At 49.1% G+C, this 27,729-nt stretch overlaps 1 protein-coding gene across 11 annotated transcripts in view; it reads right to left on the bottom strand.

The window, feature by feature from the left end:
- GATAD2B (GATA zinc finger domain containing 2B) overlaps positions 1-27,729 on the bottom strand; it is a 67,148-nt gene that overhangs the window by 18,833 nt on the left and 20,586 nt on the right. For 6 of the 11 annotated variants that reach the window (XM_083416606.1, XM_083416611.1, XM_083416613.1 and 3 more), the window contains exon 2: positions 5,804-6,133. In XM_083416606.1, coding sequence (XP_083272732.1) covers positions 5,804-6,132 — 329 coding nt within the window. In that variant the 5' untranslated portion in view covers position 6,133. Of the gene's footprint in view, positions 1-199; positions 370-5,803; positions 6,134-20,386; positions 20,778-26,588; positions 26,871-27,729 lie in introns of those variants that run through there. The other 5 variants (XM_083416607.1, XM_083416608.1, XM_083416609.1 and 2 more) reach the window with 4 other exon arrangements.

Genomic DNA, 27,729 nt, shown 5'->3' with positions numbered 1-27,729 from the left:
TATTTCTGGTCCCTGTGAAGGAGCTGCACAACCAAAATGGGGGCAGGGAGCAATGAGGAAGACTGATTCTAAGGGGAATGCTCCATGAAAAGCCAGAAAGGGCGTGTGGCAAGAAATATTAAACTAGAGAGACTGCAAAATAAAGAAAATGGGAGATATAAGAGAAGCCCCAGAGTTTTCACAAGGAAAGAGGATATACCTGAACTCCATACTCATCGCAACCTTGGAAAGATTCTCCCTTTCAGGAAGAGATTTGTAAGCAGGGTCTGGGTCAAACAGTGACCTGGAAGTGGAATCGCTGGGCAACCAGCAGCGGCCGCCACTTCCTGTCACTCGGAGACGGGGCGATGTCATCCAGCGGTAACCAAGCGCTGCTGCCAAGCTTTATGACATCACACAGGGCTTTTTTTGTTGGCAATTAACCCCCCTCCCAAAATCAGCATTGTAACAGGAAAATTGTCTCTGCCCTTAACTTTGGCTGACCAATGGGCATTGTGTGTAAATTTATGCTATTGGCACCGTTTATTTTGCGCACACAACTAGGGCTTTTGTAAAATTAAGGCCGGGAGGGTGTGTGTGCCTCAAATACTAGAGAGGAACAGTTGAAAGGGAGGAGCAGAACAACTAGGAATGGGGCTAAAGGAGAGAGGGAGGGCTGGGCAGAGCGTATCCCTCCATGCACTAAGCATCAGACACACAGGTGATGTACACATTAGCATACCGAAACACAGGGAGATCATTCTCTCCCTGCCCCCCCCGCGCATTTCAAGTCACATTTTAACACTGTCATACGCAGCTGGCAGGGGTGCCTTCACTTGAAGTCCATTATCTGATTTGTTTGCCTGCAACTCCTCCCAAAACTCCTATCAAGTGAAGCTGTCATCTGAGCATGCTCAATGGCTGTCTCAAATGGACACACCTCACAAGCTTAACGGTGAGTTACTTTTTCAAATCGGATGGAAGCAGGTTTGAGGGAAAGCACACCAAACAGCAGGATTTCTCGAGAGAGTACAGGATACATATGGCATGTGGCTTGCGTCATGTGTGCTCGGCTTCAGAAACCAGCAGTGGGAGAGCAGTGGACGAGGAGTAAAGGGTAATGTGCACACGGCCACATATTCCCCTTGTACTAAGCCTCGAAAGCCACAACTTTTCTGTTTTTACACATTTGCAGCATTCCCAAGAGGACTAGGCGCATGCTCCCACAAAAGAGGGAATTCTGAAAAGGTGGAATTCCATGTTATAAGGAACCCAGTGCAATATTCTACCAACTGATATAGGGGCCCTACATTTTCAAAACCTCTGCCACCATGAGGCCCAAATGATGCCCTCCATGCTTTTCAAACTTTTCTCTGACACAATGAGGGATGGAAGCCCGAGGGGCTCTTGTAAGCCTCTAGATGAGAGCTGCACTTCTTAGGATCCTGACAAGAGCAACAGGCCTCGGCTTCAAGGCATTAGCATACACTGTGCCTCAGGTATGAAACTGGAAGAGGACACCAGAGCACACACAGAGCTCCATACAGTCAGAAGACGGACACATTAACTTCAAGCACACTGAAGCTCCACGAGCAATGAGACGGATTACGTTTCGGTATAACGGATTGCATCCAGCTAAATCCTACTCTAGACTAGACCCATCAAAATCACGGCCATAATGAACTAGAATCCATCAACGGTCTTACTCTGAGTAGGATCTAGCCTGCTTCAATCCCAATCTGTATCATAAGCTTTGCCTACTCACTTCATGCCATGAAATCACTTCGTGGTTTATGAAAACTGTAATCGGGTCCTTAGCCTTTCAGTCATCATTTTTTTGTTGAAGCTTTTTTCCCCGAGGGGGGGGGGGAGGACCAACTCCTTGCAATTATTTCTTCCTTTGACAGGGATCTTAAGATTTTTCCCCTCCCTCTCTCTACAGGAAAGTGGGACTGGTGTGGCCAACGTTGCACAGCTCTCCCCCAGCACAGATGGCTTTATGTCACACTTCAGGAGGGGGGCGGGTGGAACAAAGCGTCAAGCACACTAAACTTTAATCAATCTGAAGCGAGGGAAAATGCCACTCTGAAGGGAGACTGAGTGCCTGAAAAGGCTATTTTCAGAACCCATAGGTTCACACAGATCCCGACCTGCTCTGTAACCCTCAGCCTTTCACAGAAAGCAACGGATTTGCAAGGGGGTGGCAGAACTGTGGCTCTCTGGAGCACGCTGGACTCCCAATTCCCGTCAGCCCCAGCAGTCAGCATGAGCCAAGGGGTCACCGTGGATGATGGGACTCCAGGCAGACCCGGAGGGCACCATATTGTTGAGTTCAAAAAGCAACCCTCCACTACAACTTCTTCACATGGCGCACAGCTGAGCTATGAACTTGCCCTCACAGAAGACAGTGGTGGCCGCCAACCAGGATGGCTTTAAAAGAGGATTGGACAAATTCACGAAAGAGGAAGCTATCAATGGCTACTACCCACAATGGCTGTGCTCTGCCTCCACGGCCAGAGGCCGCAGGGCTTCTGAATGCCAGTTCCTGGGAAATGCAGGAGGGCTGAGTGCTCTCGTGCTCAGGGTCCTGGGAACTGGGGGTTTCCCATGGGGATCTGGCTGGCCACTGCAAGAACAGGGCGCTGGACTAGATGGGCCACTGGCCTGATCCTGCAGGGCTCTTCTTATGTTCTTTATCAATGCAACACATGTTCTCCTGCTTCTTAACTTCCATCAGCCCTAACCACTGCCCATGCTAGCTGCCGTCGGCCAGAATCTAACACCCTCTGGAGGTGCACAGATTTCCACGCCCCTAGTGTAAAGAGACTGCAGAGCTTCTCCCCCCACTTCTTTGGGGTCTTGGGGAAAGGTTGTGTATGCAGAAGGCATTATTTTACCTAGGGTGGAAAAGACAAACTACCCCACTAACCCCCGATTAACACCGAAACACAACTGAGCAAGATCCTCTGCGGCGGATCAGTCCCCCTGGGTCTGATCTGTCCAGCTCTTCCAATTCTGCCTGCCTCCTCCTCTTGCCTGATGAGAGGGGTTATGGGTGGATGGCTTTAAAAGAGGATTTGACAAATTCGAGGAGGAAAGAGGCTACCATCCATAATGGCTATGCTCTGCCTCCTCTAAGCTGCAGGGCTTTTCTTAGGGGGTCTTCTTTGAGTAGTCGGTAACAGCTTTCTGCTAACCAAGCCCCGCACCCCGAGCTCCCCGGAAGATCCTTCTGTTCGAGTGTAAAGGGAACAAGAGGATGATGATGACCGGCGAGCAGGGGCGGAAGAGCAGATGGCAGGCAGGCAGCCTGGGCTGCCGCCATCAGCATTGCCACCCGCCAAACAGAGTGGCACCCGTGGCGCTTCCTGCCTTAGAGACGCTTTGCTCCCTCCCACGGCTGGCACTGCGCCTCTGAGCTGCGCGAGTGAGTCAGGATTTCACATCTTGAGATGGAGCCCATGTCAGTCAAACCTTGGGGCTGGTTGACACCTGTTCCCTCCCCCTGGACCAGTGATAAAGGCAGGGGCGGGCGGGCAGATTGAAGGATGTAGTGAGGTCCCCATGCACTGGGGGCGAAGAGACTATGGATGCAGCATCCTGGGAGATTCGCAGTTTGGTTGGCCAGTGTGAGAACAGGATACTGGACTAGAGGGGCCACTGGCCTGATCCAGCAAGCAAGGGCCCATGCTTTTATGCAATGCCCACTGAGCACAGCATTCAAAACAAAGCAATCAACTCAAGCAAACCCTTCCAGCAAAATACCAGAGCAGCTGAGATTTTGCTAAAAAAGAACTAGCATAGGGGTGCTGATGCCAGACCAGCCCAGGACCTTTTGCCGCCTGAGGCAGTAGACAAGGTGGCAATGTCCCCTTTTCACACGGAGAAACCGACTGGAATGCCTCTTCCTCTATTACTGGCAGCATGACTGAACTAAGCCAGGATATGGCTGGGGGGTGAAGGGGAGAGCTGCAGCTCGGTGACAGAGAACCAGCTTTTTGTGCAGAAGGTTGTGCGTTCAATTCCCAGCATCTCCAGGTAGGGCCGGGAATGCCCCCTGCTTGAAACCCCAGAGAGCCACTGCCAGTCAGTGGAGACAATATTGTGCTAGATGGACCAAGGGCAGCTTCCATCTGAGGGCACCGCGTCAGGTCAGGGGTGCAGTGTGTGGCCCACACAGGAGGCATGACTCTGTCCCCTCCCAGGACCTCACTGCTATTGCCCAGCCTGAGACAGCCTGTTCCATGTCCTTTTTAACTGTTTTCGTTTGTTATTATGCTATGCATTTTTGTGTTTTTATATTGCAAACTGCCCTGTCATCTTCAGATGAAGGGTGGTATAGACATTTACTTACTTAATTAATTAATTAACTAACTAACTAACGGTAGGGCTGGAGATATGTGCATGCGCACACACGCACACGTGTCTGTGTAAGAGAACACCACGTGAAATGAATTATATAAAAACCACAACTTGAGAGACATTTCATAGCATATTGGAATCAAGTGAAATTGACAAAGGATGGGTGTCAAAATACTGGCTCTGGAGGAAGCCCCTTGGGTCTTATACAAATAAGTTCTACTCAGAGTAGCCCCACAGAAATTAATAAGCCTGACCCAGATCCATTAAGACATCTGCTTTGTCAATTACTGTGTTCCTCTGAAGAAGAAAAAAACTGAACAGAATGTGATTGGCAACAACTCCCCTCATTGCCTTTGGGAAAAGGAAAGGCCTAGGAAGGGGCACCCAAAGCAAATAAATTAAATAAGCAGACCGCAATTATTGTAAGCGTGGCTATTCTAAAGTGATGAGTTAGATTTGCATCATTAAAAAATCTCATCTAGTTAGGAACATGGGAATCTGCCACATCAGGCAGGTCAGACCTTTCGTCCATTGAGCTCAGTGCTGTCTACACAGGCTGGCAGTGGCTTGCCAAAGTTTCAGACATGTAATGTTCAGTCTTAAGACATTCCACATAGTTGCACAGTACTGACAAGAACAAAAAGGGGAGATAAATAGATCCTTGAGCCAAGGGTGCTCCTATCCTTCTTAATGACAAATATTAAACTCCCTCCACACCAGGTTATGTCTTGCTGCTTTGTTCTTTTTACATACATAGGCATACCTCTTTTGCCAAGCATTTGGAGGGAGAGGGTAGTATGGTTTGGATGGATTTGATGAATTTCTCCCCCAACTGTACTGTCATTTTATGGTGCTGCCTTTTTTTAAACGCTGCTGTCATTTCCATTATTTGCTCATTATTACATTTGTATTGCTCTCTCCCCTCCACAAGGAGCTCAACGTGGCATATGCGGGTTTCTCCCTCCTCGTTTTGTCCTCACAAGAACCATGCAAAGTAGGTTCGGCTGAAAGATATCAATTGGCCCAATGTCACCCCAGCGCGCTTCATGGCTGAGTGGAGGGTCTGAACCCTGGTCTCACCCAGGTCCTAGTCCGACACTGTCTGACCGCTACACCCCACTCAGTGTACTGAAGTTTTTATTTTATCTTTAGTACAGAGCCCTATGACTGTAGAATGAAAGGTGGAATAGATATTCGTTCATTCATTCATTCCTTCATTCATGCACTGACTCGCTCCACTCACCAACCAAGACCCCCTGCCATTCCCGCCACATTAACTCCCTAGTGCTTCCCTTTCCTACCCCATGCAACCACAAAACTCAATTTTCTTGGTCTCTTTGGTTTTTCTTCATGGAAACCCAGGATAAGGCACTACAAATCCTCCACTGGGGCTGCATGATGACAGCCTTACATATTTATGTATATAGGAAGATAAACACACAAACACAAAAGGGCTCCCTACCTTCTCTTTGCGCTCATGTCCACTGGCTCCTCATTGATGTTTTCCTTCCCCGGCCTCCCCGAAGACCGGCTGTCCGTGTGGGGCCTCATGTTCCCATTCAGCTTCTCCTCATAGACCTTTAGGCCGTCCTGCTTGACGGGCAGCTCATGGGGCACCTCGATGCCCGCCAGGTCCTTCCTCTTGAGCAGCGCCAGCATCTTGAGGCGCTCCATGGCCTCATGCCCTTCCATCTTCAGCCTCTTGGCCAGGACGTCATCCCGCTCGTCGGCTTGGTCCAGGCTCCGCTTCAAGAGATTCAGGCGCAGGGCGTCCTCTGTCATACGGTCCATCCTGCCATGGTAAGGGAGAGCAGGGGATACGGTCAGGGGGGAAACAAGGATGGCAAGGATGTGACACTCAGTATCACACCTCCAAAGCCAGGAATGGAGAACATGGAGCCCTCCAGATGTTGTTGGACTACGGCTCCCTTCACTCCTCACTATTGGCCATGCTATTTGGGGATGGGTGAGAGCTGGAGCCCAAGAACAACTAGAGGGCAACAGGTTTCTGAGCCCTGTCCTAGGAAAATTTACAGAAAAGGAGAGTCCAATCAGTAGCTATTGGCCACAATGGCTAAAAACGGACCCCCCCCCAAGTGCAGAAGAAGTCAACCTCTCAATACTCATTGCTGGGAACAATACCAAACCCAACCCTAGAGGGCTTCCTCCATATCCTTCTTGCTGGCTTCCCAGAGGCATCTGATGGGCCACCATGCAAAATGCCATTTGCATGGGTATGGTTTGAAGGCACACGGTTTCCGCTTTGCAGAAGCAAATCAGGTCTGGGTCTGGTCTGTGCCTGGATGGGATACCTCCTGAGAACCACATGCTAGCTGCCTTGGGTTCCAAGACTGGAGGAAAGGCAGGATATAAATGTAGGAAAATGAATGAATAAAGAGAGAGGAGTTTCAAGGAATCTAGCAGTTTTCAAGTTTCTTTCATTTCTAATCCTTAGGTCAGTTATTTTCACATTGGTTTGTGATTTGCCCTCACGAAAACTGATCAGAATTCTAGTGTGAGCTGCTCCCAGGATACACAGTTTTGGATGCAACTTTGCCTAATACACACGTTTGCAAAGCAATGTCCCCTAATATGCATGCCTGTATATTATTTTCACTGACAGATGTATTTTTATGCACACTTGACCCCACTTGCCCAGAGTTGCAAAATTCAGCGAGGTGTGAATTTTGCAGGACAGCTGTTTAGATTCATGTATTGTTTCAGAAAGCGCAATTTAGGTGCTATCACCTTTAAATGCGAACCAAACAGAATTTGTCCCTCATCCCTAATGGCCTCTCCCCCCTCCCCTCAGAAAAAGTAAAATATATTCTTCGGACATGTACTGACATTTGACAGCCTTGCTTGCAAGTCCTTAGAAGGCACTAATCCACAAAAATCTCTCACTATATCACTTGGCCACATAGGCACTCAGCAGTCTAAATGAGTGAAGCTTCTGCTGGAAGCAACCACTTGTTTGCCATAGATGAGCCAAGGTGCTACATGTGGCTGGGGAGCTTTTGAGAAGAACGCTAGTCCTGATACACTATCTGATTTCCTTTATAGGAGTTCGGACATTTATTGCTTTGTGCGTGGCAGTATATGATGTGGATAAACGAGTAGCTTTAAAAAGCAGCTTGCTTTTACAGTGACATTTGAGACAGGATTTCGAGGACAGGAGTGTAGCAGACTCATAATGAGTGTATCAGAACTAGAGATGTCAGAGAAGTCCATCGAAAATGGAAACAGAAATTGCTGGTGCCTGCTTATTCGTCCCATGCCCAGAAATTAAATCCATCAAACACCAACATGTATTCACCATTTTCAGCCCACAAAGTATATATAAATGAGCAGTTCCTCACCATTCAAACTGTGTTTCCCCAGCATTTGTAAGAAAGGTATGGAAGCAAGTCCTTAACGACATTAAATCCATAAATTACTTAAATAAGTATGCTAAACAGTGCACAGCAAGATGAGTAAAATAGTATTTGGCAGAAACCGAACTGCAGTGGAATGGAAACAATGCTGAATGTGACGAAGGCAGGTGGAAACAGAAATCACCCTCGTTCTTACATCCCTAATCAGAACATATGAAGCCACTTGGGAATCAGACCGTCTCCTCTGATTGGTGGGAGCTGCCAGTGGTCTTGGGTTTGGAGGTCTTTTCCAGAAATGCCTGTTCAATGGAGATGCCAGAAGATGAATTTGGCTTCCTCCACACAAATCCTATGCTCCAGAACTGTTTTTCTATCTCATCTCCCTTCCCCATTTTTGCTCCCGATGTTGATGGGATTCAGTGTATACTTTTCACACGTCTTTGTGTTCTATAGTGAAGGTTTCTCACTTGACAATCATTTACAAGCGCATTACATAACATGCAAACAAAAAATAGATTCCAAAGGATTTGATGTTGCTGAATGGGCTCAGAAAACTCTATGAGGTCTTCTGCTGAAGCTCAGGACATCCTCATTCTTGATCTGAGTCTTGCTTAATATGGTACCCTCTGGATGCTGCTGAACTCACAACTCCTGTTAGTCCCAGCAACAGTCAACATGGCCAGATGTCAGGGATGATGATGGGAGCTGGGAGCCTAGCAAGATCCAGAGGGGCTGGGGAAGGCTGGGAGAAATAAAAACAATACACTGAGCCTTGGCAGAGGATAGCAGGATTTCCCACTTTGTGGCTGCCATCCTTTGATCTCGGGGGCTCCATGGATGACTCAGTGCAACCAGACCAAAGACTACCCAGCTCTGTTGCAGTAAGAGATTAATAAGAACCCAAGAACATAATTAGAGTCCTGCTGAACCAGGCCAGTGCCCCATACAGTCCAACATCCTGTTCTCACAGTGGCCGACCAGATGCCTGTGCAGGACAACTCTCCCCTTTTGTGGCTTCCAGCAACTGGTATTCAGAGGCCTCCTGCCTCTGACGGTGGAGGGAGAACATAGCCGTCATGGCTAGTAGCTGTTGAAAGCCTTCTCCTCCATTAATTTGTCCATTTCTCTTTTAAAGCCAAAGTTTGTGGCCATTACTGCCTCCCGTCATGCAGTGCGTGAAGAATGTATTTTATCTGCCCCGAATCTTGCATCATTCAGGATGTGCCATCCGCTCTAGAGTTATGAGAGACGGACACTAAAAGCTATGACACTAAAGGCTCAGTCCCTGGTATAAACCAGGGAACCGCAATATAATGGAGGACCACCATAAGTGACCACTATCAGAAGCAGGTTGTCCTTAAGGCACTCAGTGTTCGTTGTTTAGGGTTCTGTGAATTAACGGAAGAACTTTGTTCCTGGTCCAGTAAGCAGACTGGTAGCGCCAGGACACATCAAAAGCTGCTGCCGAGCCTCTGTGAGAAAAGTGGGGTACAAATCTTCATGAGCAGCAAAACCGGCTCAATAAACAATACGTTGGCATGCTTTCATCTGTCCTCAGACAACTTTTTATCACAGCCCTGAAGGCAAACCTCCCCCACCTCCGGAGCAGGCTTGGCTGGGAACGCATTTTGGAGGACAAGCCCGGAGCCAGAAGACAGTCAGGCATGCAGGGACATGTTGAGAGGGAAGATGTGCATTGCAGACTCTCTCTCTCTCTGTGTGTGTGTGTGTGTGTGTGTGTGCGCGCGCACACACACACACACTTAAGTGTATGTCTCAGAAACCAGTCCTTGTCAGGTGATTAAATCATTCCACTGCTGATTAATCACCTCCTTGTCTAACCAATTCATTGATTCCATTTTGATAAGGTTGCCTTTTTGACAAAAAAATTCCAACACAGAAGCCTTCTTTAAAAAAGAAAAAGCAGCTTAACAAAAAAGGAGGTTTTTTTTTAAAAAAAACCCACCACTCCGAGTTAGAATGAAACAATACCTTTAACAAAAATAGCCTCACAAAACTGGCATGTGGGTACTTAACACCAGCCCCACAAGCTAAAATTCAGCATCACAGAGTAGAATTGTACCTCGCTACTGTATTACACATTTCAAAGCTTGCAAATGTGCTGCTGGAATTTGCTCCGAAGCAATTCTCACTGAGTCCAAGGGGGCTCACGCTCAATTTAAATGACAAATTAAGTCTGTAGTCTTAGGAACATAAGAGGAGCCTGGCTGCTGGATCAGGCCAATGGCCCAACTAGTCCAATGCACTGTTTTTGCAGAGTCCAACCAGATGCAAACAGGACCTGGGCACAAGAACCCTCTTCTCTCCTGTGGTTTCCAGCAAGTTTAACCAGCCTTTTACAGCAGAAGCCGAGCACAGCAACTGTGGCCATTAACCACTGAAAGCCTATTCTCCACTGATTTCTCCAATCCTCTTTTAAAACCATCCAAGTTGCTGGCCGTCACTTTCTCCTGCGGGCGTAGTTTAACTATGCGTTGTATGAGGAAGGACTTTCTTCTATCTGTCCTGAATCTTCCAACATTCAGCTTTATTGGACACCCACGTGTTTCTTAGGATTACGAAAGAGGGAGGAAAACTTTGCTCTACCCACGCTCTCCATGCCATGCATAATTTTACGAACTTCTATCATGTCATCTCTTACTCGCCTATTCTCTAAGCTAGCATGTCCCAAATGCTTCAACCTTTTCAGGTAGGGGAGTTCTTTATCTCAGTTGTTGCAAACTTGGGGTTGCTCCCGGGTAAATGTCTGGGGAAGGGCCGAAGACCATCTGCTTTGTGTGCAGAAGGTCCCAGGTTTAAAACCATCCATTTCTTCACAACCGTGAGGAGTGAAATCTTACTATTGTATTTCAGAGACCCACAACAGCTCACTGGAGAGAGCATCTGCTCTGCATGCAGAAGGCCGAGAGGTTCAATCTCCTGGCAGGGCTGGTAATATCCTACCTGAAACCCAGAAGAGTCACTGCCAATCGATATAGACAATAACAAGCTAGATGGACCAACAGTTGCTCAGTATAAAGCAGCTTCCTATGTTCCTAAGTGACCTTCATTTCTGTTTATCAAAGATGCCTGCAGCCAAATAATTTGGCAGGTTGGTAAATATCCCCCCCAGTAAGTTTCTATACCTGTGAAAAAGACCCTTCCTAGGCTCCAGAGGAGATGGTTATGCAAACAGTTCCCAACAGAAAAGCCTTGCTTTAATGGGGACTACGGAAACCTCAGTACAAACACCCCGCTGCTGTGCAAAGTTATTTTAATTGCAACCAAAGTTTGTTCTGACTGCATCATCTGGGGTTAGGGAGCATGCGGCGAGGGGCACACCTATGTTCTCCTTTAATCCCAATGTGACCGAGATCTCCAGGGACAAAATTCTGGCAGGGACTGGGAGTGATACAAATAGGGTTTTTCTCTCTCCCTCCCTCCCGCCAAAAAAACCCAGAACTTGGCAAGTGACTGTTTGCTTTGTCTGACCTTGGGATGCCAAGGAAGGTATCCAAGAACCCACAGATGCACTTTCTTGAAACATGTGTTTGATCCCTGGTAAGGTCAGCACTCAGGTCTTCAATGCCTACAGGAGAGCCTAGTGATTAAAGAAAGCCACAGGGGCTTCCTGCCATTCAAGGCTCATGCCCCTACTGGTTTTTATCCTGGCCGCCTGATTGGCCGAGCTTGCACCTAACACTAAACCATGGGCAAGAAGTTTTGTGCATCAGCTTCAGAGCTTGAGAACTTCCCTTCCACTCCTCAGGCAAGGCTGTGAGGAAACAGGAATTATTTGCTTTGGTTTTCAAATAACCATAGTTATTCGCTATCCCCAAACCAGCATAAACTGTGGTTAGTCTTAACTATGGTTTAGAGCACTTTCCCCCAATTTCACTCCCAACTCCCACCATCCCTGACCACTGGCAATGCTGGCTGAGGCTGATGGGAGTCCAACAACGTCACAAGGACATAAGAAGAGCCAATGGCCCATGTAGTCCTGTCCTTATAACCGGATGCTGTGGGAAACCCTGGAGGGTATGATGTTGGGGAAGGCTGGCTTAGTGAAAGAAGCCAGCTTCAACCTGTGGTTCACAATCCTGGTTTGTTTGCCACTCTGTTTGGATTACCAAAGTGACTCAGCTTGGGTGGAATGAGTAACTGTGGTTAAGCGAGAGCTTCTGATCTGGTCCCTGGGGCTGCACCAGAAGCAAAGAGAGAGGGTGCTTGCCAAGGCCCATTCCCATGGCGCTGATCTGCGGTTGAGCATTACGTCCAAACACAAGCCATTGTTTGGAAGGCTCTGCATCAAACGTTGTGGCCTCAGGGCTGACCTGGCTGTCCTTGGCACAAGCGTCCCTTTGTCCCAGTCCCCACTTGGCACGACCCCACTTAACCTGCCCTCTGGCTCCTGCCCAACCTCCCCTCTTCCTCTTGCAAGCACGGCAGACGCCTCCTCTCAATTAAGACCTCAGCTCAGTTCACCCAGCCACAATCATTATGTCTTATACCGGCTGGTAAGTTGTTGTTTTAAATATGCTTTCCGCAACATAGTACTCTCCAGATGTTTTGGACTATAACTCTGATCAGCCCCAGGCAGCATGGCCCAATGGTTGGGGATGGTGGGAATTTGGAAACCATTGGTCCATTCAGATAAGTATCATCTATACACTGACTAGCAGTGGTTCTCTGAGGTTTCAGAAAGGAGTCTGTGGGGCTGTAGCTCAAAGTGCTTTGCGAGGCAAAGGTCCCAGGTCCTATACCTGCCACATAGGAACACAGGAAGCTGTGTTCTACTGACTAAGAACACTGGTCCATCTAGTACAGCATTGTCCACACTGACTGGCAGAAGTTCCCCAGGCTGTCAGGCACAGAGTCTCTCCTGGTCCCTTCTGGAAATGCCAGGGATTGAGCTTGGGACCTGCATGCAGGGAGGGTTGGGAAGCCAGCATAGACATAACTGAGCTAAGGTTTCGCTGCGCATAAGAAAGTTCCCCATGTTCTCATGGTGAGATTTAGGAAAAACAACAGAATAACAAAGGTGGGGGAAGTTTGATAACAAAAGATAAACTGAATCAAATGAAAACCACCCTGGTGGTTTTTATCCAAACCCAAGGCCCATCTAAACAAGGTGGTCTGCAGAAGCCTACAAAAGGCTGAGAGGCGAGAGGTTCAACAGCAGTGTTAGAAACTCAGATATATAAGCTAGGCACCAAACACCTCCTTAAACCAGGGTTAAAAAGATACAGGGACCCCTGACCGTTAGGTCCAGTCGTGGACGACTCTGGGGTTGTGGCGCTCATCTCATTTTACTGGCCGAGGGAGCTGGCGTACAGCTTCTGGGTCATGTGGCCAGCATGACTAAGCCGCTTCTGGCGAACCAGAGCAGTGCACAGAAATGCTGTTTACCTTCCTGCCAAAGCGGTACCTATTTATCTACTTGCACTTTGATGTGCTTTCGAACTGCTAGGTTGGCAGGAGCTGGGACTGAGCAATGGGAGCTCACCCCGTTGTGGGGATTCGAACCACCAACCACAGAACTCTGGCTCTGTGGTTTAACCCACAGCACCACCCGCATCCCTAAACCAGGGTTACTGTCACCAAAATGAAATGCCTAGTTGCCAATTTTGGGTCAGATGGCTCAAGCGTTGTATTTTTCAATACACCTTTTTGTTTCCTGAAAGTCATTCTGATTGTGCAGATAAAATATAATGGATAGAATTCTACAGGATGCGTTGCTAGTGTGTGAAAACAGTCAAGATCCAAGGATCCCCAGGCATGTACCTCCAGAGATGTCAGGCGCCATCCTGGCACCTGGGCATCTTCACTTGGTCGCAAGTGGCCGATAGTCAGGTGCAAAATGTGCCTGGCAAATTCCAAACACTGTTCAACAGGCCTCCTGAGTGCAACTATACTGAAGTCTGGGAGCCACAACTGAGAAGGCCCTGCCTCACATGCTCAGCGACCCTGCTTTGGACAGTGTTGGAATGTGCAGCACAGACTCCCTGGTATATCTCAAGAGAGAAAGATATTCTCTAAGCCAGGGCTGGGCAACCTTCTTCAATGAGGGCCACAATCCTGCCTGGGCAACCTTCTAGGGGCCAAGTGCCATTAGTGGCTGTGTCCAGAGGACAAAATCGGTGGAGCAATGAATGAAAATTTTAACTTTGTACCGTAGGCTAATTTCTACACCCCCCTTATCTTCCATCAAGGAAAGCAAGAGGCATAATCAGAATCCAAGGAGTCATCCCAGATAGGGAAAAACATTCAAGGAGGGGCACAACGCAGGGGCCAGGGAAAGCTCTGAGAGAGGTCAGAGGACCACAACTGGACCCCAGGCCTGCATCCCCCACCGGTCTGGGTTCCCCCATTCTTGCCTTAAGCATTATCTATCTCTGCACAGTGTAACCCTGAAAAGATTCCAAGGAAAGCCATGGTTCCCAGGTGGGAAACACCATCACCACAACCTTGCACTAATTTTCATACAGTGGTGCACCGCAAGACGAATGCCTCGCAAGACGGAAAACCCGCTAGACGAAAGGCTTTTCCGTTTTGGAGGTGCTTCGCAGGACGAATTTGCTATGGGCTTGCTTCGCAAGACGAAAATGTCTTGCGAGTCTTGAGATTTTTTTTCGCTCCCCACCCCCTTTTTCTAAGGCACTAAGCTGCTAATAGCCTTTTAGCAGCTAATCCGCTAATCCCTTAAGCCTTTAATAGCCGCTAATAGCCGCTAAACCGCTAATAGCGCTAATCCGCTAATGGGCTTGCTTTGCAAGACGAAAAAACCGCTAGACGAAGAAACTCACGGAACGGATTCTTTTCGTCTTGCGAGGCACCACTGTACTTTGGGACAACATGAAGACTAGAAAACTATTGCAAACACGGTTAGGGAAAAATGAATAGGTAAACCACCACATATTAGATAGGATTGATATGAGTTTATAAAACTATGCACAGAATGGAGAAAACGGACAGGGGAAAGCTTTTCTCCTCCCTCTCTCGCCACACTAGAACTCGTGGATATTAAATTAAGCTGAACGCTGGAAGATTCAGGACAGGGAAAAGTGTTTCTTTGTGGAGTGCAGAGTTTATCTATGACTTCGGTCCCACAGGAGGCAGTGATGGCCACCAACTTGGATGGTTTTAAAAGAAAAACTGACGCATTCACAGAGGAGAAGGCTATTAACGGCTACTAGCGATGATGGCCATGCTATGCCTCCATGGTCAGAGGCAGTACTGCTGTTCGATACCAGTTGTTGGAAGCCGCAAGTGGGGAGAGTGCTCTTGCGCCCCAAGTCCTGCTTTCACGCTTCCCATTAGGGATGCTGGTTGGCCACTGTGAGAACAGGATGCTGGACTAGATGGGCTGCTGGCCTGATCCAGCAGGTCCTTCGTCTGTGGGAGGTGCTGGTTTTAAAATCCCACAGAGGCAGAATCTGTGCCCTCCTCTTCCCCAAATCAGTTCCCCAGGAAGCTCCATGAGGGCTTGTAAAACCCTTGGGGAGCGCAGCAGGCAAACAGGAGCAGTGAAGGTACCAAGAAAGCAATGGAGATGAAGAGCGGGGGGGAAGGAGGAGGGAGAAGCGAAAAAGTAGAATGTTGGAACAAAACCCAAGGGACAGCCAGCTGATCCGACGAAGGCCTGGAGTCACAGCAATCTGAGAGAAATCAAGTAAGTCAGATTTATCCGTACAGATAGATTTGTGGCCTGCAAAGCTTCTGGGAATGAGGAGAGGCCACGTGGCTGGCATGTAGGAGGCTGGACAGCATCTCACCCAAAGGGCTTTGGCATGCCGTATATCTGGTTCTGTTTCAAGCTACACACACACACACACACACACACAAACTCAGACTGTGCTCTGAGAGACCCATTGATTGCAAGAGGATGGGAACTGCCTTATAGGTCAGACCGGAGTGGAGAATTTTGTTCAGCTTGAGGTCCACATTCACTCGTGACCCATCTTATGGGGGCCGCATGCCAGCGGCAGGGACAGCCAGAGGTAAAAGTGGGTGGAGCAATGGCTGTATAGATTAGGCCAGTGTTTTCAAACCCTGGCTCCCCCAATACTGTTGGACTACAACTTCCATCACCCCTGACCATTGCCTAAGCTGGTGGTGGATTGTGGGTGCTGAAGCCGAACAGCATCCGAGGACTCGAGGTTGAAGAGTTCCGTAGTGGGCAATGTTCCAGCCATGCAAAGGACAGGGGCTTCCACACACAAGCCTCTCTGTCCTCCATGCAGGGCAAGGCACGAGACATGATCACAGGCTAAGGGTACATTCCAGCCAGGAGGGAAAAAAAAGTTATGGCATGGGGAGGGGGGTGGTCTAGGGAGAGCCCCAAGGGCCAGAGAGAGAGGTGTGGAGGGCCACATTTGGGCCTGAAGTTCCCCACCCTTGGGCTCAGGCTGAAAGGTCTACCTAGCCCTTTACCTAGTACTGGGCTTCTGACCAGAGAGGCCTGCTGGGAACCCACAACCACAACATGAAGGTAGCAGCCTTCTCTCTTTCTCACTCTCTCTTTTGTTCACCTCCATCAAGTACCCGATGCACAGAGAGGCATGTGGATTTAAACTTATGGAACTCACTCCCACAAGGGGTAGTGATGGTCCTTGGATGGCTTTAAGAGGATTAGGCAAATTCGTGGAGAAGGATAGCAGTGCCTACTAGCTATGACAGCTATGCTGTGCCTTCACAGCTGGAGCCGGAAATGCCAGTTCCTGGAAATTATAGGAGGGGAGAGATGCTGCTGCACTCAGGCCTTACTTTTGGGCCTCCCACTGAGCATCTGGATGGCCACTGTGAGAACAGGATGCTGGACCCGCCTGATCCAGCTACTCTCACATTCTTATGATTTTCTCCAATTGCTGCCACTTCAGTGCTCCTTTTACAAGTCCAATTCTTTGATAAAGTCATTCAAGGGCAGTTGGTTACACACCATATTTCTGCATGGTGTGCAAGCAACGGAGAGGGGGTAAAAGGTTCCCTTTGCTGGAATGGAGTGTTGAGCTGCCTTAACCCATGTTGCGAGAAGCGTTCTAGCATGGGTGGGCTCTACGACTGGGTAATCAATGTGCATGCTGCTTTGGACCATTGCCAGCCAGCACAGCTAACAGTCGGGGATGATGGGAGATGGAGAGCAGTAGAAGTTGGAGGGCCTGATTTCCCATCCCTGCTGCATATGATAGGGAAGTAGAGACGACCTCAGTTCAGATGCCTGTCTTGATACCAGCCCCCTGTCTGCCTAGCCCCCAAGCCTAAGGATCCCCCTATTACTCATTGTGGCTTCTTTCTCCAACTAACCAAACCCCCGCAGACAAAAGATCTTAATAAGTTCTTGAATGGAAAAAACGAAGGCTTTAGCAGACGCTCTTCTTTGGGTGATCAGGACTCTCTTAATTGTCTCTGTCCTGGGTTGCTACTACCACCACCACCAGACGTTCTCAAGATTTCTTCTCCTACATGACTCAAAGCTACTCAAATCCTGAGTCTCAGCCTACAGATAAAGCCAGCAGCCAAGGTGCATGAAGATGAGGCTCTGTTACAGCCAACAGGAGGAGGGAGGGTCTTTGCGGAGCCCATTGCCTGTGCCCGTGGCAAGGTTTGTGTGGGAGACAGTGGGTGCAGTCAACATTCCTGGCTCCTGTTCCAATTTTGTTTTTCATTTTAATTAGCTGCTAAAGAAGAACTGCAGGCATTTAGGCCTTCTCCAGCTACAGTCGTCAGCAACAAAAGATCCACAAAGACATCGTTCTGCCCTGTTCCTACCCTCGCTGTGGTTGGCGATGGACTACAAGAGCAAATTTTGCCTGCTCTGTCTGCTCCTCTGGGGGCCTACTGGGTTTCAATTAAGGGGCAGCAAAAAAGGAGTGTTTCCCCCCGCAGTTTTCACTGGAAAGATGAAGAAATGTTTTCGAGTCCTTAAAATAATGTTACGCACTCCTCCCCTTGGGGGTTTCATACGCCGTGCCCAAAAGGCTGCTGTCAGTGCTCCATAATTGTGCAATTCTGGGTGGTGGTAAATTTCTCTGCTTTCTTTTAAACACATTTACACCCTGCCTTTCCTTATTTAAAAACTCAAGGAGGCTAACAAGAAGATCAAAGCACAATTTGAAATATCAATTACAGAGACATTAAGACACTAAATACCGAACATCCCCCATTCCCAATACCACCAGAGTAGCAGATCAAACCCTGAATAATAATAAAAAATAAAGACAAAACAGCCATCTATGAGTCAGATGCTATATTTAAAAAAGGAAGGTTTTGACTATGTTTTGGGTGAAACATGATTCCCTTGGGAGAAAGTTCCAGAGCCCAGGCATGGCCATGGAAAAGGCCCTCTTCCTCCTCCCTAGCCAGTGTATTCTATAGGAACTCCAAGAAGCTGCCTCTTTCCCCATCTAGTTCCATATTGCCTACACTGATGGGCAGAGGCTCCCCAGGATTTGAGACCAGAGTCTTTTCCCAGCCCTACCTAGAGACTGAGTCTGCCTGGGACTATCCCTGTGAGTTATAGTCCTTTACCCAAGATTCCAAGTCCTCATGTTTCTGAATAAAAGAATGATTTAAGAAGCTGCCCTGTCAATTGGTCCATCTAGTTTGGTACTGTCTACACTGACTGGCAGCAGCTCTCTTAGGTTTTCCAAGAGAGTTCTCTACCAGGAGATGCCAGGGACTGAACCTGGAACCTTCGGCATGCCAAGCAGATGCTCTACCACTGAACTGCAGCACTTTCAAGATGTTGGGATCCATAGGAGGATCTGAATATTTGGTCCCAGAGCCTGACCGCTCCAGAGGCAGCAACATACTCTTTCAGCTACCACTTCCTGGAGAGAAGACCGTGCACTACTCCACTGCAAGCTTACAGCATGGTCATCTGCTAGGTCTGCCCATCTATGGATAGCCCAGGATTCTATTCTCGCTTGCTATTCATTCTCTGGAAGACAGCAAGTATTACAGGAAAACAACGTGCAAGGTTTCACAAATCTCTTGTTCCAGAGGGAGGTGGGCAACTGAGTATTTCTGGAGGGCTGCTTTGAGAAGAAGGCCCAATCGCCAACCCTACCACCGCCAAAGAATCCTGCAACATCGAACCCCCACCATTCCCAAATCCCTCACTGATGCTGGGCAAATGAGAGGACAGGAATACTCCGCCAGGGGTTGCATTTGTCCCCAGGGACTGCCAGCTGCAGATCCCCAGTGCTGGAAACAGGGCACTTCATACCCTGTAGAAATGTGATGCTTTTTTTGCCCTGCCAAAGCAGATCAAGGGGCCCTTTAGTCCTTCCTTCTGTTTCCAAACTCTGAACAGCCAGAGTCCCCCTGAAAGGTCACCCTCAGAGCATGGAGACAACTCCCGGTCATCTGAAAACACAGAGAGAGCCCTCTAGGGTCAGACCAAATGTCTGCCCAGTGCGGGGGGGGGGGGGCGGGCGCGGAAGGTTGAATGTGGCCCTCCAGGCCTCTGCACCTGGCCCTCGGAATCTCCCTGGGCCATACCTCTCCATGAGCCACACCCTCTTTTCTCAGGCCACACATCCCACCAGCCTTGCTGCACCCCCTTTCAGAGAGGATTCTGCCTGCCTGGAAGTTCTCCTTGAACTCTGCGATTATGATGCTAGCTTGCCTGGATGGAGGACAGAGAAGGGCGTGTGAGGGTGTGCGGAAACTGACCTATGGCACAAAGGTAACATTTACATATGTTGATCCGCCCACTTTGCCCTTGGCCCCACCTACCACTGGCACATGGCCCTCAAAGGGCTGCCCAGAAGGGAATGCAGCCCTCCGGCTGAGGAAGGTTCCCCACCCCAATCTAGTGCAACATCTTATTTTCACCCCAGCAGCCAATCAGCTGCCCCTGGGAATCCCACTTGCAGGGCGCCTCCTGTCTGTCCCCAGAATTTGGCATTCTGGGGCTCACTGCCCCTGTTACGTGGAAAGCACCATCTACGTAGCATGCTGGCTAACAAGCTGTTGAAATAATTCTCTGCTCAGGACAGTCTCCATCCTGCTTTACCTTCAGCCTACAACAGACTGTACTGTACAAGATCATCGAGATTCCAAATTTCACAATCTTAAGAATCACACGGGTGCACGTGGTCCCTGCCTTTGGCACAGTTTCTTCTGCCTTGCTCTGAGCCCGCCCTGCAGAGGTTATTGCCCCCACCGCACCCTCTGGGTCTGGGAAAGGGGTGCCGGTGCTGGCTGAATACTGTCAGCTCCCCCCCCCGCCACCACCATCAAAAGCTGCTCCGCCTCAGCTTCTCCGAGAGCGAAGCGGATGTCACTGCTGTTAAAAAAAAAAGAAATGAAATGAAAGAGAGATGCGTTTCGAGACAGGACACGCACAAAATGGCTGTCTCCCAAGACGAAACGTTTCCATACAATGCTATAAAAAGGACAACCGCCAAAAAAGGAAACCGGGACTTGACAGCCAGGCGGTCCGAGGAGCAGGACGGGGAGGAGAGATGCGAGAAGATCAAGCCATTCCCTGCCACCCTTCTCAGACTGGCCCAGACCCTGCCTCTTCCTTCCAGTGCTTATGCTGGCACAACACTCCCCCCCCCCTTTCTCATTCCGCACCCAACTTGGCAAAAAGAGATACTCTCCGCAGCAATTGTGCCTTGCAAGTTTGGAGACTGAGGAGAAGGAAAAGAAGCTCGCCTTACAAACAAACCACAGCTTTCTTCCAAGGAGCCCGCGATCCAAATTCCACCGCGATCCATTGCAGTTGTGGGAGGGGGGGGGATTACAAATCACGTCCCCCAACGACAGCAAGACAACGGTTCTCAGAAAGTGCGTACGGAGAAGTGGCGATGAGAGAGACCGAGATGTCCCCAGACAAACCGGACTCTTGTTTTCGAAGGAAGCAGAGAGAACAGCTGCCGGCGCAGTTATCCGTAGGAGCCATTTCGGCGCAAGCTCATTGAAATGGCTCTCCCACCCCACCCCCCTGCATCTTCCTTACAGCTCGTCGGAAGCAAATTATCCAAAGATGCCGGAAAGCGCCCCTTGTAATAAAGCAGCTCAGCCCGCAAGACACTGCAACAGCTCTCGGCATTAAAGTGGGCTTGTTGAATGCAGGAAACGACCTTATACCGACTACTTAGTTCAGTATTGTCAACACAGACCTGCAGCCGCTCTCTGAGATTTCAGAATGGAACATTCTCAGCCCTACTTGTGGGGTGCCAGGAATTGAATCTGGGACCTTCTGCATACAGAGAAGATGCTTGAACTACAGTCCTTCCCCATAACATAGGAACGTAAGATGCAGCCTTATACCAAGTAAGACCAGCTGAGCTCATCTAGCTCAGTACTGCTGACACTGACTGGCAGCGGCCGTCTGGGGTTTTAGACTGGGGACATTCCCACCCCTGCATGGTTTCTCCCAGAGGAACATCAGAGGTAGGGCAGGGAGGATCAAGCAAGCAAAATGAACAGAGGACGGACGGGGGAAATTTTGGCTACCTGGGATTTGAAGGAAGTGAAGTCATTTGAAAGGAACAGTACATGAAATTTGACTACCTAGCTGCATACAGAGGGCAGTTTATCCTGCTTCAAAAGGTATACACAGTATACACTTCACATCCATGAAAGAACTTGGGGGAGGCTCCACAGCATTTTCCTCTGTATGGCCACATTAATCCTTACACCAGCCCTTTAAGGCGGTCCAAGACACAATGGAAAACCCAGTGTGCAGGGGTGAAGCTGGCAAATTCCACACTGGGGAAAAGGGACGAAAGGACAATGGCGAAGAACACAATGCCATCTCTCTCTCTCTCTCTCTCTCTCTCTCTCTCTCACACACACACACACACACACACACCAAGTTTATAAAACTATGGATGGAGAAATTTTGGGGTTTGGGAGTCACCCCACAAAACTGACTAGCAGCAGATTCCAAACACGCAAAGGAAGTACTTGTTGCATGCGGCACCGAATTAATCTACGGAACTTACTGTCACATGACAAAGAGAGTGTGCTTACACAGAAGGTGCCAGGATTAGTATCAGGCAGCACCAGCTAAAGAGGATCAGGTAACAGAGGGAAGACCTTTCTCTGCCCAACACCCTGGAGAGTCGTTGTTACTCAGAGTAGCCACTACTGGGCTAGAGGACAGCTTCCTTGGGCTCTGTTTGTGGCGATGGATATTAGCCAAAGGAACTGCGGGAGTAGAGCAGCCTATCAATACCTACTGGCCTTGACGGCTGTAAGCAGCACCTGCGTTGTTCAGAGGCTGCCTAATCCTGAATACTAGTTGCTGGGATCCATTGGCAAGGGGGGGGGGGGTTGTTGGGCCTTTAGGGGAACAGCAGGCACTGGATGAAGTGAACTAGCAGGGCTTCCCTTGCATTATTATCCCCTGTGGGGTGGGGAAACGTAATAAGCTATATACAATTATGCATGGTGTTGTAGAGAAAGTGAAATACTTCTTTCTATCCACTTTCCCTACACCATGAATTATTGCATCTATTTATTTATCATTGTATACACCTCTTACTCCTAATACTAGAACTCGGGGACAGCCAATGAAGCTGTTGGAAGATTTGGGATGAAATGAACTACTTTTTCCATGCAAAGCACAGTTGAACTATGGAATTCACTCCTGCAAGAGGTACTGCTGGGCGCCAACTTGGATGGCTTTAAAAGAGATTTAGACAAATCCACAGAGGATGCGGCTATCAGTGGCTGCCAGCCATGATGGCTATGTTCTCACTCCACCGTGGGAAGGAAGGAGGCCTCTGGTTATCAGCAGCTAGGAACCGCAAGCGGGGGAGAGCTGCTATTGCTCAGGTCCTGCCTGGGGATTTCCCACAGGCTCTTGTTATGTTTCTATTGCAGGTGAGGGGAAAGCAGTTTGCTAAACAAAAGCCAGCTTTGCCCATAGGCCAGTCAAAGGCTTCCTAGCAGAGGGCAAACATTTTTATCGGGGACCTTCCAGACTCACGGCTCACCTTCTTAGCTCCTAACTCTACCTGGGTTCTCACAGCAGTTCTTGCAGTTCTCTTGTCCGGAGATGGCAAGAGTCAGAATGGAGTGTTCAGGAGGGGGTTTCTTAACGACCACCCCTTAGTCCCTGCGCCATTTCAGGCTGCAAGCGAGGGACAAATGCCCAAGCCCCAAACATCAACAGCAACCCAAGCCCCAAACACCTATACCTCCCCAAAGTATAAATCTAGAACAGCAAGGAGCCTGGCCTCTTTCCTTCCCAGGAAGGAAGCTCCTTGCTGCTTTTGTTTTCTACTTGCAAGGAGTATCTTTTTGTGCTTTAAATGCAGGGGAGGGGATCTATGCGTTGCCAGACTTGTAGTCTAAAAAACGTTACAGTCTGTTCTACCAGCTTAGGGTTCTTAACCACATTACTCCACAGAACAGGCCTGGTTTATAAGGTGGTGGCTAAAAAAAAAAAAAAAACCTGGACTGTGCCAAGTCAGATTGAAGGGAGTGGATTACATCTTGGAAAGCTTTTTACATGGCAGGGGGAATAAGCACAGCCAGGGAAGGCTGGGCTGGAACTTTTCCTCTGATACCGTCATTTCTGATGCTAGGTGCCTTTCATTTTTAATAAATGAATGGGGAATGCTTGAAAGCAGTAGCCCCTGCTTGCAATCCAAAGTGGTACAGTCTATTCTACCAGCTCACGATTCGACCACCTAACTCTGTTCCATCAGTAGGCCAGGGAGCACAGGCCAGTCCTCTAACTCCCACTGGGGGAGAGCGGAGAGGAGGGAGAGAGAAAGGAAAAGAAGGAGAGCAACTGCAGACAACATTCAGAGAAGTCCTTTCACTCCCACTGAAACAAGGAGTCTCAAGTGGATAGAGTTGTCCCTTGGGGGCACACAAAGTTCTGTCGGGGGCTGCCTTATACCAAGCCAAACCATTGCCCACCCGGCTTAGTATTGTTTAACCTTATTCTCCAGATTTCAGAATGGAGTCTTTGCAATTCGTAAGTGGAGATACTGGAGGTCTGAAAATGGGATCTTTCATACGGAAAGCACATGCATTTTAGGTCTGACTTCATTTAAATTTCAGCGCCTCAAACAAACGACGCTGCCTTTCACAGAGTCAGATCGTTGGTCCATCTAGCTCAGTACTGTTTACACGCCTGGCAGTGACTCTTCAGGGGTTCAAGAGGGGTGCCTTTCCCAGCCCCTACCTGGAGATGTTGGAGATTGAACCCGAGACCCTTTGCATGCAAGGTGCCTTGCTCTGCCACTGAGCTACAACTCCATCCGGCAGTCAGCCAGGGGCTTTAACTTGGTACTTTACCAGCACCAACCATCTCCATGCATCACAGAGTGTTAAAGCTCAGCATCAATCGGTGCTCGCCATGATAACTCAGCAGAACCACCAGGTTTAGCAGCGATATTCCTCCAAATGCTTGGCAACGACCATAGACAAACAGAAGGTGCTGCCTCCATGTGCAGATGTGGTCTTCCCAGAAGGGCCTGGCAGGCCGCTGTGAGGAAAAGGGGATGCTGGGCAAGAAGATCCACCAGGGCTACTCCTCCATTGACTGCTGACCATGGCTAGCTGGGGCTGAGGGGAGTCCTTTGGATGGGAGTCTTTTGGAGATTCCTCATCCTTTTGAGAAAGGATGAGATACATTCAGAGCGGGTAAGCTGATCAGATGGTGATTTTCCACAATAGCTACATGGAACCTTTAGGTTCAGAGGCAATTTACCCCCAGTACCAGGGGTGTATTTGTGTGTGTGTGACAGGTACAGGAATGGGTTATGGCCTTCATGGTCCACTTGGGGCCTTCCCAGAGGCCACCTGCTCAGCCCCTGTGGGAAACAGAATGCCCAAAGGGACAGATCCAGGGGTCTTCTTATGCAGTGGAGGGTGGTCCACTTGGGCAAACCTTGCACAACCCCACCAACATCTATCTGCCCTCAGCCAGCCCACACCTACCCGCTTACAACAACCAGTCCAGGCGGTAGCCCTGCCTGCCAGCTTCTTGGTCTCAGTGTTGACCCTCGTAGAACTTAGCAAGAAGGGGATGGGGACAAAGCTTGAACTGGCTGGCTCTGCCACTCATCTCTGGCACCACCTACTTTTGGGCTCCTGGTCTTCCACCCCATCAGTCCCAGCCACTACTGTTGTCCCTGCCTGAGGAGTCTACCAGCAAAGGAAGCCCCACTGTGTTCACTGTAGGAGTACAGCCTGCCCTTGGCTTTGCCTCTGGTTGGTTCTGGCTCCAGGTACGGTTGGCCTCTCTGCCTTCTGCCCTGCCAGTCCCAACAGGCATTAGCCACTCCTGTTCTTAGGGGCTCGGGTTTCATTTCAGCCATGGACAGAGAGGAAGCCTTTGAGCAAGAGCAGGCTCACAACTCTTCGTTCCCATTGAATTCAGTTCTCCTGGGCGGAAATTTTCACCTAGCGCTTGGCCACAGAAACCTTGCAGCACGTAAAGACATACACTGAGCAGGTACAGAGTGCCTTTCTCCCTGCCAACAGAGAAACCCCTACTGGCCAACACAACTTTGCGGCTTCTCAAAGCGGAGGGTGCAAAATCTCAAAGCGGAGGGTGCAACAAACCAAACCAAACCAAAAAAACCCCACACCAGTAAAACAAAACATAAACATGGGATACCTTCATGCCGGAGCTGACCCACCACAGCGGCACATCCCTTTCGAAGCCCCAAACAAACCGAAGCAGACAACATTATTAAGAAGCAGGCGATGAAAGCCGCTCCGCGAAAGCAAACGAAAGCAACATCACCAAACAAAATCTTTGACTCAGAGGGATGTGGAGGAATCCAGGAACCTTTCATGCCTCATTTCTCGAATTTAGTGGGTCAGTTCGTAGAGAGACGAAAGAGAGGGCAATTATTATTTTTAGGGGGTGGGGAGTGCATGTGTGTGTAAGAGTTCCTCTCCCCTTCCCTTGTGCAAGGAAAGGTGGCAAAGGAATCCTCCAGGAACACTGGTTTGCTTAGAAGTTGTGAGGTTTTTTTCATTCTTTCTTTCAGCGAGAGGCCAGAGGAAGTTTTTTTTTGGGGGGGTGTAATATCAGCATTAACTCGGTGATCGCTGTAAACAGAATGAAAAAAGAGGGGTGGGGGGACAAAAGGAGGTTTAAGAGACCAGCCTCTCTCTCTCTCCTCTCCCCCGACTCTCCTCCCGTCAGCCTGAGTGACGCAGACTGCCTTATATAATAGGCTGCGATTTCCTAGACCGCAAGGAAGGCCTCTCTCTCTCTTCTCCCCCCCCCCACATGCCGCTTCCACCTCCCTGCCACTGCTTTGTGCTCGCCGTATAAGCTCCACACACGCGCAAACGCGTCTCCCAGCCCTTGGCACCATGCCAGCGCGCTCCCTCGTCAGCTGGCTGCCTCCATTCACAGAGTGGGGTTGTAGCTGACATGAAAAGGAAGGGGGGGTGGAGATGGAAAGGGGGGGAGAGAGAGAGAGACGGGGGAGAGAGAGAAGGTTCGGGTATTCGATCAAACTATCAGCATGCCAGAGAGACAATAGAATGCCTTTGCCACATTCTCCGAAATAAGCCACCTTCCTGCCGCCTCCTCCACCGCCGCCCGTGCCACCCCCAGCACAAAATATATTCTTCCTCTGTGGCTCCAGACCGGTAGCCATGTGAAAAAAAAAAGGGGGGGGACAGAAGCAGGGAGGGCGAAAGCCAAAAATCAATGAATTAATCCACGATTGCATTTAGACAAGACAGTAAGGGTGTTTTTTAAAATAAATAAATAAAATAATAAATTAAAATACAAAACCCGACGTTCAAGAGCGATGAAAGATTTTTTGGGAGAAAAGGACTTAGCTAATCCCTAAAGAACCTTTTGTTTGAATAATAATTTTTAAAATAGATTTATTTTTTTTTAAGAAAAAAAGGGAGGAATATACTTACAGGTAGCGTGTTCCCACTCCCTCCCCGACTTGTCAAGAGGAGGGGAGAGACAGACAGATGGAGGGGGAGTCGGTTCGCCAGCCCGTGAGGAGGGTAGGGAGGAAAGCCAGGGTGCTTTTTCACCAGAAGCCCCCTCGGTGGAACATGGACGGCCGCGGCGTGCCATCCCCCTCCAGGGACCTGCCGGAGCCCAGTCGTGGAACGGGCACGTCCCTGCCAATCATCTGTGGTGCCGTTATATTAAACAAAAGAAAAGGGGGGGATGCTTACTTTTACCCATGATGCTTAGCGGGGGCAGGGGAAGGGAAGGGGAGAGAAGAAGAAAAAAAAATAAAACCAGTTGCAGCCGGTTTGTAACCTCAGGACATGGAATTATCGCTTAAGAAAAAAATAAATAAATATAAAAATGAAGTTGGTCGTGGCATCGGAGGCAGTTGGCTGTGTGGCTTGTGCGGGCGCCCCCTCTTCCCCTCCCTGCCTCCCCCCCCCCGCAAGGATCCCATCATCAGGTCTCTCTCACGCTCTCGCTGGGTTGCCCCCACTCCTTAAAGCGTATCCTGGCACCTGGCCAAACTTTGCCTCTCTCATTCATAAGCATTGGCTTCCAAGGGTCTTTTAACCATTTAGCTCCTGAGAATAAGTTCCCTGGGTGGGTTGGCTGGCTGGTTTTTTTTAAAAAAAGACGTCCCGTCGGGAGGCACCTTTGACCTGAAGCACCCAAGGTAGAACATCTCGTGAAGAGGGGAATCAAGCAAAAACAGGAAGGTCTAACCAATGCACAGCCTATTATTGTAAAAAAAGGAAAAGGTGCGCAATATTGTGAGAGGGTGAAAGAGAATCAAGTAAGGGAGAAGCCTTGGCACACTCACCCACCCCTCACAGCTGTATACTGGTCACAAGATGTGTCACGGGTGCTCAGTTGAGTATGATGGGTCAAAAACCTGCCTCTGAAATCTGCTGTTGCAAAACGCCTTGTCAGCTGTGAGCTGCAGATGCCATCTTCCAACCCAAGGCCAACTATGACGACCTAAGTGCTAAAAGTGTCAAGGCCAGCACACTCTTGGTTCTTGCTACAAGGCCACGCGAGGTAGGCCGGAAAGCCATGTAGACATGCTAACCAAGATAACCTCCTCAGCTCAAA

Source organism: Podarcis tiliguerta, assembly GCF_965153285.1.
Source record: "Podarcis tiliguerta genome assembly, chromosome: 16".
NCBI lineage: Eukaryota > Metazoa > Chordata > Lepidosauria > Squamata > Lacertidae > Podarcis > Podarcis tiliguerta.
This window is presented reverse-complemented; position numbering and strand designations above follow the sequence as displayed.